At 65.3% G+C, this 15,253-nt stretch overlaps 1 protein-coding gene across 3 annotated transcripts; it reads left to right on the forward strand.

Moving 5' to 3' along the window:
* The first annotated feature begins 1,811 nt into the window (after positions 1-1,811).
* On the forward strand, positions 1,812-14,786 carry MTSS2 (MTSS I-BAR domain containing 2). 3 transcript variants are annotated; one of them, XM_042797734.1, is made up of 15 exons: positions 1,812-1,962; positions 6,354-6,415; positions 6,509-6,582; positions 8,457-8,541; positions 8,726-8,817; positions 8,912-8,986; positions 9,299-9,307; positions 9,803-9,960; positions 10,088-10,195; positions 10,286-10,383; positions 10,913-11,120; positions 11,519-11,593; positions 11,888-12,064; positions 12,171-12,336; positions 13,687-14,786. In XM_042797734.1, exons 1-15 carry the CDS (start codon positions 1,894-1,896, stop codon positions 14,457-14,459), a joined length of 2,229 nt encoding a protein of 742 aa, XP_042653668.1. In that variant the 5' UTR covers positions 1,812-1,893; the 3' UTR covers positions 14,460-14,786. The 3 variants fall into 3 exon arrangements, with proteins under 3 accessions (XP_042653668.1, XP_042653667.1, XP_042653669.1); XM_042797733.1 differs by having other exon boundaries at positions 10,910-11,120; positions 13,687-14,785; XM_042797735.1 differs by having other exon boundaries at positions 10,994-11,120; positions 13,687-14,785.
* Positions 14,787-15,253: the final 467 nt, after the last annotated feature.

Genomic DNA, 15,253 nt, shown 5'->3' on the forward strand with positions numbered 1-15,253 from the left:
GCAGCGGGTTCCCCCAACAGCCCCGCACCGGCGCTGCTTTGGCCGGGATAAAGACATTCCTGTCATTCCCGGGAAAGAGCTTTCCAAACCCGGTCACGGCGGGTTAATTTGAACGGCCAACCCTTCGGGCTGGGCAAGCGATGGCTTCCCAAGCCTGCCAACCGCTCAGGGTGACGGCGGTGTCCCTCTTGCCTGTCCCCAACCACAGCCGGGTCGTTACTGGCGGGGGCCGGGGCTGCTGCCGCCGGCCCCGGGGCTCTGCCCGTCGCTCCTGCCGGGCTCCCCGCCACCGAGCGGCCTCTTTCCATGCCGAGGGACGAGGTTTATGGGGAGAAATTCCAGCCAGCCGCCGGAGCGCCGAGCCGTAATCGTTTCCTTATGGGTGGCTCTTGACCAGCCCCGGCCAGAGCAGCGCGGTGCCGCCGGGGCATCGCCGGCGGGGGATCGGGGCTGTTTTTCCAGCAGGAGGGGGAACGGGCAGCTCAGGCTGAGCCCTGAGCCCCAGCTGAGCATCGTTTCACCGCGAGGTGCGGCGAGGTCCGTCGGGGCTCAGCCCGGTGCCCCCCAGATCCCGGGAGGGTGGGGATGGGGGCCTCGGGATGGCTACAGGGAAGGGCTCGTCTGCTGGCAGGCTGCGCGTTTCCCATGGTAATCTAGTGCCCTAAACCATTTCAGAGCTGCCATATAACCACCCGGGGGGGGGGGGGGGGGTGTTAAACTTCGGCGCCCAGGCGGTTGCTCGCAGCGCACCCCATCGAGCCCTTTCCCTGGGTAAGGAAGGCAGAGGGGGGGGGCAAACAACCCCTGGAGGGAGGCTGAATGGAGCATCCCCCCCACCTGCACCTCCAGGGCTCCGGGGCTGCCCCCGAGCATCCTGCAGCGGGTCCCGATGCCCATCCTAGGCCCCGGCATCCCCACATGCACCCCCGGGGCTCTCCCTCTCCCCACCCAACACCCCAAAAGCATCCCTTGGGGCTCCTCCGCTGCCCTGTCAGCAATCCCCGGTGCTACCCCCGCCGGCGCGGCTGCACCCCAGCCCCACCATCCCCCAAGCAGCCCTCGGGGCTCCCTCCACCGCACCTCTGGGGCTACCTGGAGCTACTCCCTGACCCCCCCCCCGCCCCCTTTCAGCATCTCCCAGAGCCTCCCCGAGCACCACCGGGCCTGCCCCCACCCCCGGCAGCCCTGCGCATCCTCCGGGTGCCCGCTGCTGCGCCCCCCCCGGGGGTTTCCACCGAGCATCATCCCCCCCCCCCCCACCTCAGCCCCCTTCTCATCCCCCCGCCCCGCGGCGGGCGGCGCATGTGCCGCGCAGATCCCGCCCCGCTCCGCCCAGCCCCCCCCCCCCCCACACACACACCCACCCCCCCACGCACACACACCCCACACCCCCCCCGCCCCGGGTGCCGCCGCTCTCCGCGCCCCCGCTCCGCGCCCCTCCGCGCTCCGCTCCGCTGCCAAAGCGGGGGGGTGGGTGGGGGGGGGTGGTGGTGGTGGTGGTGTGGGTGTGGGTTGCTCCGCTCAGCTCAGCCCCCCGCGGGAAGGAAAGAAGGAAGGAAGGAGGAAGGAAGGAGGAAGGAAGGAGGAAGGAAGGAGGGAAGGAAAGAAAGAGGAAGGAAGGAAGGAAGGAGGAAGGAAGGAAAGAAGGAGGAAGGAAGGAAAGAAGGAGGAAGGAAGGAAAGAAGGAGGAAGGAAGGAAGGAAGGAGGAAGGAAGGAAGGAAGGAAGGAAGGAAGGGGGGCGATGCACCGCGCCGCGCCCCGCCCGGCCCCCCCGCCGCTCCGCCGCCCCGCCGCCGCCCGGCCGCCGCCCGCCCCCCGCCGCCGCTGAGCCTGGCCCGCCGCCGCGGCCTCCCCCGGCGGCGCCGCCCGCCCCGGGCTGCCGCAGCGCCGAGATGGAGACGGCGGAGAAGGAGTGCGGAGCCCTCGGCGGCCTCTTCCAAGCCATCATCAACGACATGAAGGTAGGGACGACCCCCCCCCCCCCACGCACACACACACACCCCCCTCCGCCTCCCCGCCTCAGCCCCGTTCTGCTGCCGTGACAGCGCTCCCCCCCCCCCCGCTCCGTGTAGGCACGGAGCCGGTCGGCATCGGGTACCGGGGTTCTGGTGCCCAGCGCCGAGCTGGGTATCGGAACCCCACATCATCCCCGCCGCGGGTGGAGGGGTCCCACATCGGGTGGCAGAGCGCTGGCACTGGGTGCCGGACCCCCCCCCGCCCCATCCTGGGCGTGCGGACCCCATGCTGCCCCATATCAGCCCCCCATATCCGTCTCTGGGTATCGCAGCCCCCATGCCGGGTATGGCAGGCCCATATCAGCCCCGTATCCATCATCGGGTATCGGGAGCTCCGTGTTGGGCATTGGGACCCCACGCCGGGTGTCAGAGCCTGGCACCGGGTGCCAGACCCCCCCCCCCACACCAGCCCCATACTGGGCATGAGGGCCCCGGTGTTGGGCATCAGACCCCATGCTGGGGGTCTCAGCCCCGTATCCATCCCTGGGTATGGCAGGCCCATATCAGCTCCGTATCCATCCTGGGGTATCGGAGCTCCATGTTGAGTATTGGGGTCCCACATCGGGTGTCAGAGCCCGGCACCGGGTGCCGGAGCCCCACGTCAACCCCATATCGGGCATCGGGGCCCTGCCATGGGCATCGGACCCCATGCTGGGCGTTAGCAGCCCCGTATCTGTCCCTGGGTACTGCAACCCCATGTCGGGGATCGGAGCCCCACATCAGCCCCCGAATCCATCCCCGAGTATCGGAGCCCCGTGTCGGGTATCACAGACCGGGCATCGCTGCCCCCACGTCGGGTACCGCCGGCCCCTCATCGGGCATCGCTGCCCGTTTCGGGTATCGCGTTGCCCCTGCCACCCCCTTGGATTTCTGCCGGACCCGCTTGGGTTTGCACCAATGGAACAAAAAGGTCGCCCCCCCCCACCCCCGGCTCCTCAATCCCATTTCCCAACCCAGGGAGGGGACATCGCCTCCACCCTCCCTGGGAGCAGGATGGGGCCATGGTTTTTTTTTTTTTTTTTAAAAAAAAAAGCCTTTTTGTTTGTTTGTTTTCATTTAAAAAAAAAAAATGCTGGGGGGTATTTTTGCCTGGGGGCTGAGCGGGGAGGAGGGGACCTGCCGGTTTCTTCATGTCAGGGGGGGTAGGGGGGGCTGAAATTCCCACTGCCAGCTCCAGTGTTGGGGTTTAGCCCCAGTTGGTTTTGGGAAGCAAAAGCTCTCTTCCTCCTCCTCCTCCTCTTCCTCTCTTCTTGCTGCAGCCCAGTCCAGACAATGCTGTCATTGCCAAAGCAGGGGAGGGGGGGATAAAAAAAAAAAAAAAAAAAAAAATAAAAGCCTTGCTGAGGAGATTAACCCCTTCAAGGGGCGGTGGTGGCTCCTCTGGCTTGGGGCTGGGAGAAAAGCCCTCAAGGGAAAAATTCCGGCTCTCTCCCAGCGCTGGCCCCAGGGTGGTGGGAGCCAGGGCTGGCAGGGATGGGTGCCGGGGTGATCAGCCCCCCCCCCCAGATGCCTTCAGCCCCACTGCCTTCTCCTGGCAGCCTGGCTGAGCCCAGGGTGGGGGTGGGAGCAGCCCGTGCCTCAGTTTCCCCATTCCCCCCCCACCCCGCTGAGGCTGCGGAGGGGATGAGCCAGCCCAGAGCCGGAGCCGTCACCTCCCCGGTGGGTGCCAGCGCGGCCACGAAGCAGCTCGCCCAGCCCCATCGGGACATTTTTGGGACGGGAGCCCCTCACTGTGGCGTCACGCACCAGCGTGCCCGAGGCAACCGGGCTGGATTCATTCTCATGCCGTTTGTAGGTGGGAAAGATGAGGGGAGGAAAAAAAACCAAACCAAACCAAAACAATAACAAAAAAAAAAAAAAAAAAAGAATAAAAGAGAACTAAAAAATCCCCACCACGCTCAGCTCATACCCTGCACAGCCCCGGCCTGGCGCCTAAGGGTGCATCGTCCCCGTCCCTGTCCCCATCTCCCAGCCACGTGGGTGTCCTGGCGCTGGGGGATGAGGAAAAATAATCCCCTGTCCCAGCATTCAACGGCAGCGATGGGCTTGGGGTCCCACAGCCGGGCCCCCTGTGCTGAGCACGGGCGCGAGGGGGACCTTATTTTGGTGGCGGGTGGCTTTTCGGCACCCCTCGGCCTGCGGCGGGGAGGGATGCGGGCAGCAAACCCTGGGGGCAAAACCCATGTGCCCCCGAGCCAGCTTCGTTCCTCTTGCCTCTCTTCCAGCCTGCTCGGCGGCCCTGGCTGACCTTGGCATGTCCTTGTCCCCGTTGTCCTCGTCCCCATCCTCCTCCTCCCGCCTGGCACCGCGGGGGGGGGGCTGGGGGCATCGCAACCCGCCTCCTCGTTTGGGGGGAGCCTCCACTCGCCCTGCCCCGGGGTGGCCGGGGAAAGGTGGCCCTGCCCCTCAGCAATAACAGTCCCCGGGGACTCACAGCCCTGAGCCAGGACGCTGCCACAGGTGCCACACGAAGTGGCATCCTCAAACCCCTTCTTTGCTGACTCAGGAGGAAAATGAGGCTTTCGGGGTCCCCAGAAAACAACGCTGGGGTGGCCCCGTCCCCCCTCAGTGCAAACTTTGTCCCCAGAGGTGCCACCGAGCTGGGCTCGTGGGGATTTGCAGCCACCCGTGTCCCGCAAAGCCAGCTCCGGTGCCCACGTCCCAGCCTGGTGGCCACCCTAAGGGAGTTCGCGAGCCCCCGTGGTGGCACCAGCCGTGGCCTTGCTGGGACTGGCCTCACTGGGATGGCAGCACCAGCGCATGGCTGCGCAAGGGATGGGGGCACCAGGACTGGCCTCCCTGGGACGGTGGCACTGGGACCAGCCTTTGCTGGGATGGCACCAGGACTGGCCTCCCTGGGACGGTGGCACTGGGACCAGCCTTGCTGGGATGGCACCAGGACTGGCCTCCCTGGGACGGTGGCACTGGGACCAGCCTTTGCTGGGATGGCACCAGGACTGGCCTCCCTGGGACGGTGGCACTGGGACCAGCCTTGCTGGGATGGTACCAGGATGGCCTCACTGGGATGGTGGCACTGGGACCAGCCTTTGCTGGGACGGTGGCACTGGGACCAGCCTTGCTGGGATGGCACCAGGATGGCCTCCCTGGGACGGTGGCACTGGGACCAGCCTTTGCTGGGACGGTGGCACTGGGACCAGCCTTTGCTGGGATGGCACCAGGACTGGCCTCCCTGGGACGGTGGCACTGGGACCAGCCTTTGCTGGGATGGCACCAGGACTGGCCTCCCTGGGACGGTGGCACTGGGACCAGCCTTGCTGGGATGGCACCAGGACTGGCCTCCCTGGGATGGTGGCACTGGGACCAGCCTTGCTGGGATGGCACCAGGATGGCCTCACTGGGACGGTGGCACTGGGACGGCACCGGGATTAACCTCGCCAGGACAACACTGACTGGCCTCGCTGGGATGGTGGCACTGGGATGGCCTCGCTGTGTGGTGGCACCAGGATTAGCCTTGCTGGGACGGCACCAGGACTGGCCTTGCTGCAATGGCACCGGAGCAGGCGTATTACTGGGACTGGCCTTGCTGGGATGGCACCAGGAGGGTTTTACTGGGACTGGTATCTCCAAGACACCACTGGGACCGGTCTTGTCCGGGGTTGGTTGGCCTCACTGGGACACCACTGAGATGGCCACATCGGGACGGTGGCACTGGGACAGTGCTGGGATGGCCTCGCTGGGATGGTAGCGCCAGGACAGCCCTGGGATGGCCTCACCACGAAGGCACTGGGACTGGTCTTGCTGGGATGGCCTCGCCTGGATGGCCTCAGGACCACCTGGCCGGGATGGCGCTGGGGGGACCTCCCCAGCTCCTTGTCCCCACGCAACTCCCTCATTTGGGGTGGGGGGGGGACCCCAGATCTTCCTTCCCTCCTGCCCCGTTGGTCCTCATGGGCTTGGGGGAGCCGGGGATTGGGGCTACCCCCTGCGGAGCTGGAGCCCCCCCCGTGAGGGTGGGTATGGCTGGGGGGCTCTGTTCTGCTGCTGGCCAGGGTCTCAAATCTCACCAGCTTCTTTCCTCCCCTCAAATTTCCAAACCCAAAAGCTGCCTTGGCCCCTTTGAGGAAGAGATCACCCAAAACCCTGAGGACTCAATGGTCTGAGAGGTCATGAGGCCAGACTGGAAAGGGAAAAGACCCAGGAGGGAAAAAGGGTTGTGCTCAGCCTTTATTAGCCATCAGAGAAGCCACACCTAGCCAGGCACAGCCACCGAACTGCTCTGTCTCTCTGTAACGGTGAAGGGGGGATTTGCTCTGCCCGGGAAGGGGGTTCAGGGGGGCGAGGGGCTCCGGCTGTCACTGTCCCTTCCCTCCTTGCAGAGCTCCTACCCCATCTGGGAGGATTTCAACTCAAAGGCCACCAAGCTGCACTCCCAGCTCAGGTGAGTGGCTGGGGGGGGGGCAGGGGGTGAATTGGGGGGGGACCATCCTGGGGTGCCCAGCACTGAGCTCCCCCCTCGCTCTCCCCGCCCCAGGACCACGGTGCTGGCCGCAGTCGCCTTCCTGGATGCCTTCCAGAAAGTGGCCGACATGGCCACCAACACCCGAGGTAAGGGTGGGTGTCCCCGGGAGTGGGGGGGGAGTGTCCCCTGTGGGGTGTCCCCTCCCCAACGGGAACGGGGTGGGCTTCACGCAGCAGCTCCACCCGTCCGTGGAGGCATCCCCGAACTGCCCCCCCCATCCCGAGGCGGAGCATCCCCTGGGAAACAGGGTTGGAAAGATGGGGTGCAGTGGGTGGGGGTGGGCACCCACGTGGGTGCTGCTCCTCGGCGCCCCCCCCTCCCCGTGGGTACTTAGCCAGCATCTGTTTGTGGAGCTGTTTGCTTATGGGGAGATTTGGGGGTGACACAACCCTGTGCCATGGTCCCCTGTTCCCATCTCTTCCCCCTCCCTCCCCCCAATCTGGGATGCACCCAGATATGGGGTGCGCTACCCCCTCATTCCCTGACCCCACCTGGGGGGTGCTGGGGGGGTCCTGCCTGCTCCAGAGGTGGGGGGGGGGGGGGGCGATGAGATGGAGGGAGAAGATGCAGGAGCCCACGTTCGACTACTTCGGGGACAAACCCCAACGTGAAGAGCTGAGGCTGCAGGGGGGGACCCCCCCCCAGTGCCGCTATGGGGGGGGCTGGAGGTGGGGGGGCACCTCTGGACCCTCTCCGGGTGCCTGCTGACGGCGAGGAGCCGCTTCCCACCGCTCGGCTTCTGCCAAGCAGATGGTCCCGGGCTGGTTTGCAGACTGGCGGCATCCAGGCCATCTGGAGCTGCGCGGGGAGGAAGAGGAGGAGGAGGAGGAGGAGGAGGAGGCAGCAGCTTGAGCCAGGATCAGCTTTGCCTCCAAACCCACTGGCCCACTGCACCCGGGGGGGGATTAGGGCTCCCCCCTCCAGCCCTGGCACCAAAAGCCAGGCAGGGGGGACACAGAGGGGATGCGGGCGACGACGGGGATCGTCACCACGGGCCACCCGGCGCTGGGCGGTGGCGTCTCGGGGACATGGTTGCTTTTTTTTGGGCGGGGAGGGAGCGGGAAGCAGAGAGGTGGCGTGGGGAAACTGAGGCGCAGGGCACTGGGTGGGGGCCAGCTGGCGGCCTCGCACGAGGCACGTGGGCGCGCGGGGAATCGGATTAGGAACAGCAGGAGCCGGGATTAGGAGCGGGATTAGGGGAACGCTCCCGGCAGAGGAGGAGGAGGCCCTCAGCCCATGGGCTCCCCCATTTCTGCAGCACGGCGGGGTGTCCAAAACTGTGTGGGAATTGTCTCTGGAGGATTTTTTTGAGGAGAAAAAGGCAGAATGTCCCTCCGTAGCCTGCACCTGAAGCTGTGGGGTTGCTGCTTTTCCTGGGATTTGCCAGCAGCACTGCCACCATGTGGCCATCCTTAGGCTTCAGAGTTAACAGTGGCTTCACCAAAAAAAGGATGCTCCTGCTTTCCGTTGCCGGCCAGTATCCCTGCAGGGAGCTCCGACTCCCTTTCTATACACTCGGGATCGTGCCTGGAGGTGGGGGACACGCAGAGCCGGGGAGGGAAGCCGGTCCCGGAGCTGTTTGCTCCAGCAGGCCGGTTTCTCGGTCCGTGACCAGCTGGCTGTGTGGTGCCTTGCCCCCTGTTTGGCCCCAGTGCCGGATTGGAGACAAACTGAGAAAAAACAGGAGCAGGTTTTCATTTTGAAGCCGCAGGAAGGGATATTTAATGCTTTATTTATTAATTAGTGGCTGTTGATTTATTTATTTAGTGGGTTTCTCGGGGCGGGGGGGGGGTAGAAAGCAAGCCACTCCAACACAAAGTGTCCCCAAAACCCAGCGCATCCCAGTGCTGGTCATCCCCACCGCGAGCCAGCCTGGTGTCCCAGTATACAAACCGGGCTGGGACTGGTGTTGGGGTGTCCCCTGCCCCGCGGCAGCGGCGTTCTGCTCCCCCCCATCCAGGTGCCACGAGGGACATCGGCTCCGCGCTGACCCGCATGTGCATGAGGCACCGCAGCATCGAGGCCAAGCTCCGGCAGTTCACCAAGTAAGCGTGCCCAGGGCATCGGTGACACGAGTTGGCCGGGCTCAGCCTTTCCTCTCTGAAGAAGGAGCTGGATGCTGGCTGTCGGCTGAGCCTGGAGGGGAGGGGGGGGGCAGGGGGGGGAGCACCTCTCCCCACCCTCCTCCGTCGCTCTCCCATGCTCTCTGCTTCTCTCTCCCTGCTCCAGCGCCCTCATGGAGAGCCTGATAAACCCTTTGCAGGACAGGATTGAGGACTGGAAGAAAACTGCCAACCAGCTCGACAAGGACCACGCGAAAGGTACGGCCGGGCCGCGCTGGATCCGCACTGGGGGGCTGTGCCAGTCGGCAGGGGGGGGTGGGTGTCCCCTCTGACAGCACTTCTGTGCCCCCAGAGTACAAGCGAGCCCGCCACGAGATCAAGAAAAAATCCTCCGACACCCTCAAGCTCCAGAAAAAAGCTCGCAAGGGTAAGGAGAGGGGGGGGGGAGTGTCTCCTGGGGAGGGGTTGGGGACCCCCGCCAGCCCCTCTGCAGCACCCCAGGCTGGGGTGGGCATCCCGGATGGGGCACCCCGCCTGCCTCCCATGGATGGTGGGCACCTGGGGGGGTTCCTGCTGCCACGCACACACACACCCCCCCTCGCAGAAAAGGGGGTGCCATCATGGCCCGGGGCGGGGGGGATGGTGGGGAGGTGGGGGCGTGCACCCCGGCCCTCGGCCTCTTTTCACACGTTTTCTCTGTCTCCTTCTCTCTTCCCTCCCCTCCACATCCTTCCTGTAGAGCTACTTGGTAAGTGAACCGCTGGCCCCCCCACCCCGGCCCCCTCTCTGCTTCCTCATCTGCTCCCCCCTGGTCACCCCCGGGGCCGGGGTTCCTTCCGTCCGTCTGTCCATCCGCTCCCTGTGCCCCTGCCCCCCCCCCCCCCGGCCCCGCCGCCCTGCTTTTAGCTTAGCTTAGCTTGCACCCCGCACCCCGGGGTGATGCCAGCCCCGCCGCGGTGGCACCCCGGCGGGTCCCCTGGTGCCACATGCCAGGGAAGGGGACGGGGTGGCAGAGAAGCCCCAACCCCCCCGGGGGCTGCCATGAGGTGAGGGGTGCTCCTGGGGTACGGACACGGGGGGACCCGTGGCACCCCCCGCCCTGGGATGTGCGGATGGGGTGATGTCTCCCAGCCAGAGCCTGGGGGTGGCCTTGGCTTGGCCGTGGGACCCCCAGCAGGTTGGGGGGGAGGGGGGGAGGGGGGTTGTTGGGGGGGCCCGGCAGTGATGGTACCCCGTCTCGCAGGGAAGGGGGACCTGCAGCCCCAGCTGGACAACGCGCTGCAGGACGTCAACGACATGTACCTGCTGCTGGAGGAGACGGAGAAGCAGGCGGTCCGCAAAGCCCTCATCGAGGAGCGGGGTCGCTTCTGCACCTTCATCACCTTCCTGCAGCCCGTGGTGGTGAGCCCCCCCGCGGGGCCGGGAGGGGGCTGGGGGGGGGGGGGGGGGGCGCGGCAAGGGGTGGGGGGAAATGTCACCGTGGCCTGACGGGTGCTGATGCTTCTCCCCCCGCCTTGTGTGGCCGCAGAACGGGGAGCTCACCATGCTGGGAGAGATCACCCACCTGCAGGGCATCATCGAGGACCTGGTGGTGCTCACCGCCGAGCCCCACAAGCTGCCCCCCGCCAGCGAGCAGGTTAGTGGGGGGAGGCTGGGATGGGGCAGGGATGGGGGGGGGGGGGCAGGGAGCATCTTCAGGGAGGCTTAAACCCCATCCTTCCCACAGGTGATCAAGGACCTGAAGGGCTCTGACTACAGCTGGTCCTACCAGACCCCCCCATCCTCACCCAGCAGCTCCAGCTCCCGCAAGTCCAGCATGTGCAGGTAGGGTGGGGGGGTGGGCTCCACGCCTCGCCGCCCCCCACCCCCCTTCGTTAACCCCAGGGGGCTTAATGATGCTTAATGACCCCCGGGGACGCTCCAGGAGGCTCGTATCCACCTCCACGTGGCCGGCTGGTCCCCAGTGACGTGGAGGAACTGGTCTCGGCTCACTGGGATGGGGGGCAGGGGGCAGGGCTGGTGGACCTGTGGGGCGGGACGGGCGCCTGGCACGTGCCCCGTCCTTTGGGTTTGGGGGGACGATGTGAGCTGTGCAAGGGGGGTCGGGGGGCAAACATGTCACCTTTGCTATCTTCCCCAGCCTGTCCCCTGCCACTGGGGAACCCCAGAAGGGAAAGGGACACCCCGGGAGGACCGCGTGCCTCAGTTTCCCCAGGTTGGGGTGCGGGACCGGGTGCTGAGCTTGCTGCCTGCGGACCCCGCCGCCTCCGAACCTCCGTTCTTAAACTCTCTTTTCCTTCCTTTGTCCTCCCCGCCGGCGTGTCCCCGTCCCCCCCCGGCGGCCCCCCAGCAGCGTTAGCAGTGCCAAGGGTGGCATGGCGTGGCCCGGCGGGGCTCAGACCTGCTCACCCAGTTCCACCTATCGCTACCGCAGCCTGGCGCAGCCCCCCGCCGCCGCCACCCGCCTCTCCAGCGTCTCCTCCCACGACTCCGGCTTCATCTCCCAGGACGCCACTTACTCCAAACCGCCTTCCCCCATGCCCTCGGACATCACCAGCCAGGTACGGGGCGGGGGGGGGGAGGTTTCAGCGCCCCCCCACCCCCGTGCCTCAGCATTCCCTTCTGTAGAATGGGTGCATGCCGCTCGGTGCAACACAAGCATCCGACGCGGAGGTGATGGGACTCCCCCCTGAGTTTCCAGCAGTGTGGGCACCACGGGAGATAAATATTGGGAACATTGAGGGTGTCCACCCTGCTGAGGGGCGCCCTGGGCCACACTGCAGAGAAACCCCATCTGTGACCCCCCCACCCCCCACCCGGGTCAAGATCCTGCTCGCCTGCCCGCATCTGCTGCTGGGGAAGCTGGGGAGGGGGTTGCTCCGCGCCGGGGCCGTGGCTGTGCTCGCTAACCGCCTCTTCTCTGCCCCTCGGGCTGGCGGCGCGGCCTCCCGGCGCCCAGAAGTCCTCCAGCTCGGCGTCCTCGGAGGCCTCCGAAACCTGCCAGTCCGTCAGCGAGTGCAGCTCCCCCACCTCGGTTAGTTCTCGCTCCGCCGCCGGGGCACGGCCGGGTGGTGGAAAGGTGAAGCCTTCAGCAAGCGGCGCCCTCCTCTTCCTCTCCTCCCCTTCCCTGGCTCTGTCCCCCCCGCCCGCGTTTCACCCCTGGGTTCACCCCTCAGATCCCACCCCGCCACGGGGTGCGGCCGTTGCTGGGGGTTAAGGTGGGGTGGGCGACGATGCGGCGCCCGTTGGCGCCTGCCCCCCACCCCTTCCCGCTTTCGGGTCCTGGTCCCGGTGTCCCCAGCGTCACCCCGTGCCTCGCCCGTTGCAGGACTGGTCCAAGGCCAGCCCCTACGACCAGCCGGTGGTCCCCACCCTGCAGAGGCGCAAGGACCGCGTGGAGCACCTGCGGGAAGCCGAGATGGGCTCGCCCGCCGGCGGGTACCCGGGCATCGGCGGCGAGGATGCTCCCAGGCCCCGAATGTCACCGGCCACGATTGCCGCCAAGGTACCGGCTCCGGTGGGGCGAGCGCAGAGATGGTGGGCTTTCAGGGGGGTCCCGAGAGAGGAACCAAGGTGCTGACGGTGCCCTCTCGCCCCCCCCTCTCCCGCAGCACGGGGAGGAGGTGTCCCCCGCCGCCAGCGACCTGGCCATGGTCTTGACCCGAGGGCTCAGCCTGGAGCACCAGAAGAGCAGCCGGGACTCGCTGCAGTACTCCAGCGGCTACAGCACGCAGACCACCACCCCGTCGTGCTCCGAGGACACCATCCCTTCCCAAGGTACCCTCCCCGCGACGGCAGGGGTCACCTGGGGCCACCCGCAGAGGGGAAGGGGACGGCAGACGCTTTGGTGGCCCTGGGGCACGTCTGCACGCGCTTGGCGTCGGTAGCACGGGGCTGCGGTCGCGTCGCGTGGGGGCTGGTGGGGTGAAGCTTGGACGATTGGGTGTGGTGGAGGTTCGGCGGGCAGCACGGGCGTCGTGCCATGAGGTTTCCTGGGGGTTAGTTGGGGGTTGGTTGGGTCTCGATGGCTCCGGTTGTGCCGGGCGGTGCGATAACGAGTAGCACCACGCGGAGCGTGGTCGGTGGTGGTTTGCGGTGCTGCGTTTGTGCACAGGGGTTGGGTGCGGGCAGAGACGGAGGCAGGTGGTGGGTGGTGGCAGCAGAGGTGACAGTTGGAGATCAGGGACAGTCATGTTTTGCTGTGATCACGTTGGCCGAGCTGGTTGTGAGCACGTGGTGGTGGAGTTTGGCTGTGATCACGTTGTGACAGCGGTGGTCGGGGTGTTTGTGATGGTGATGGTTGGGTTTGACTAGGACCGTGTTGGTGGTGATGGCTGAGGCCAGTTGTAATGGTCATGACTGGGGATGACTGTGATCATGTTGCGCTGGTGACCCTTGGGCTTGGTTGTGATCTCAATGGGATGGCTGGTGTGATTGTGGTCGCCTTCTGATGGTGATGGTTGAGTTTGCTTGCGGTTGCCTTCCAGTGGTGATGGTTGGGTTCACTTGTGGTTGCCTTCTGATGGTGATGGTTGGGTTTTCTTGTGGTCACCTTCTGATGGTGATGGTTGAGTTTTCTTGCTGTTGCCTTCCGGTGGTGATGGTTGGGTTCACCTGTGGTTGCCTTCTGATGGTGATGGTTGGGTTCACTTGTGGTTGCCTTCTGATGGTGATGGTTGGGTTCACTTGTGGTTGCCTTCTGATGGTGATGGTTGGGTTTTCTTGTGGTCACCTTCTGATGGTGATGGTTGAGTTTTCTTGCTGTTGCCTTCCGGTGGTGATGGTTGGGTTCACCTGTGGTTGCCTTCTGATGGTGATGGTTGGGTTCTCTTGTGGTTGCCTTCCGGTGGTGATGGTTGGGTTTTCTTGTGGTTGCCTTCCGGTGGTGATGGTTGGGTTCACCTGTGGTTGCCTTCTGATGGTTGGGCTTGATGGTGAGCACCTTGTGCCAGCAACGGTTGGAGCCAGTTGGGCTTGTTTTGCGACGGTGGCGGTTGAGTTGGTTGTGGTCGTGCTGCCACGGCGTTGGTTGGGGCTGGCTGCGATCGCATTGTGAAGATGGTGGTTGGGCTTGGCAGTGCCAGCTGGGCCCCCCCGGCCACGCTGACCGTGCTGCCCCCTCCCCAGGCTCTGACTACGACTGCTACTCGGTGAACGGCGACGTGGAGTGCGACCCCCAGAGCGACTTCGACAAGTCCTCCACCATCCCGCGCAACAGCAACATCGCCCAGAACTACCGGCGGATGATCCAGACCAAGCGTCCCGCCTCCACCGCCGGGCTGCCCACCGGCACCAACCTTCCGGCTGGCACCACCCCGGGGGTGGCCACCATCCGCCGCACGCCCTCCACCAAGCCCTCGGTCCGCCGTACCCTCTCCAATGCCGGCCCCATCCCCATCCGACCCCCCATCGTCCCCGTGAAGACCCCCACGGTGCCCGACTCCCCCGGCTACGCCGGCCCCACGCGGGTGGGCAGCGAAGAGTGTGTCTTCTACGCCGATGACGCCTCGCCGAACCCCCTGGATTTTGCCAAAGCTTCGCCCAAGAGGCTGAGCCTTCCCAACACCGCCTGGGGCGGCGGCGCCATGGAGATCTCCGTCTACCCCGGGGCCGGCCAGCACCTCTCAGCCGAGGAAGAGGAGGACCAACAGTTGGCCGCCAACCGGCACAGCTTGGTGGAGAAGATCGGCGAGCTGGTGGCCGGCGCCCACGCCCTGGGGGAAGGCCAGTTCCCCTTCCCCACCGCCCTCGCGGGGTCCGGCCCCGGCGAGGAGACCCCCGCGCCCCCCCCGGCCGCCTCCATGGACCCCCCGGCCGAAGACATGCTGGTGGCCATCCGGCGCGGGGTGCGCCTGCGCAGGACCGTCACCAACGACAGGTCGGCCCCGCGGATATCGTGATGACGCCCTGGCCAGCGGGGACGCGCCCGCCACGGCCCACGGACCCCCCCCCCCGGGGGCACCCGCTGCACCTCCCCGGGAGCCCCCCCACCCGCCGGCACCCACTGCCCCTGCCCCTCCCTCGCTGCCCCCCGCTTTCTGCTCCTGTCTCTCCTCCTTCCCGCTCCTCCCGGCCCTTTCCTTTCCCTTACGTCTTTCCTTCACTTGTTCTCTCTATGGCTATTTTTATCCTCTTTTTCTCGTTTGCTCTTTTCCTTTTCTTTTTTATCTTTTTCTCCTCTTCTCTTATTCCTTTCTTATTAGTCTCTTCTTATCTTTCCTCTTCTTCTCTTTCCTCTTCTCTTTCCTTCCCTCTCTTCCCTCTTTTCTTCCCTCTTTTCTTCCCTCTTCCCTCTTTTCTTCCCTCTTTTCTTCCCTCTTTTCTTCCCTCCTTTCTTCCCTCTTTTCTTCCCTCTTTTCTTCCCTCTTTTCTTCCCTCTTCCCTCTTTCCTTCCCTCTTTCCTTCCCTCTTTCCTTCCCTCTTTCCTTCCCTTTTTCCCTGCCCTTTCTTTCTTCCCTTTTTCCCTTCCACTTTTTCCTTCCCTGTTTTCTTTCCTTCTTTTTTCTTACCTTTTTTATTTTTCTCCTCCTTTCTTTTCCCCTTTTTTCCTCCTTTCCTTTTTCCCTCCTTTCCTTTTTTCGCTCCTTTCCCTTTTTCCCTCCTTTTCCCCTCCTTTCCTTTTTTTCTCTCTTTCCTTTTTTTCCCCTTCTTTCTCTCCTTTCCTTTTGTCCTCTCTCTTTTCCCTCCCCGGGGG

Source organism: Tyto alba, unplaced genomic scaffold, assembly GCF_018691265.1.
Source record: "Tyto alba isolate M040663 unplaced genomic scaffold, T.alba_DEE_v4.0 Super-Scaffold_26, whole genome shotgun sequence".
Taxonomy (NCBI): Eukaryota; Metazoa; Chordata; class Aves; order Strigiformes; family Tytonidae; genus Tyto; species Tyto alba.

Coding starts and splice junctions, on each gene's coding strand:
- MTSS2 (XM_042797733.1), top strand. CDS start 1,894: ATGGAGACGGCGGAGAAGGAGTGCGGAGCCCTCGGCGGCCTCTTCCAA. Junction 10,384..10,909: donor CGCAAGTCCAGCATGTGCAG/GTAGGGTGGGGG, acceptor GCGGCCCCCCAG/CAGCGTTAGCAGTGCCAAGG. Junction 12,065..12,170: donor CGGCCACGATTGCCGCCAAG/GTACCGGCTCCG, acceptor CCTCTCCCGCAG/CACGGGGAGGAGGTGTCCCC.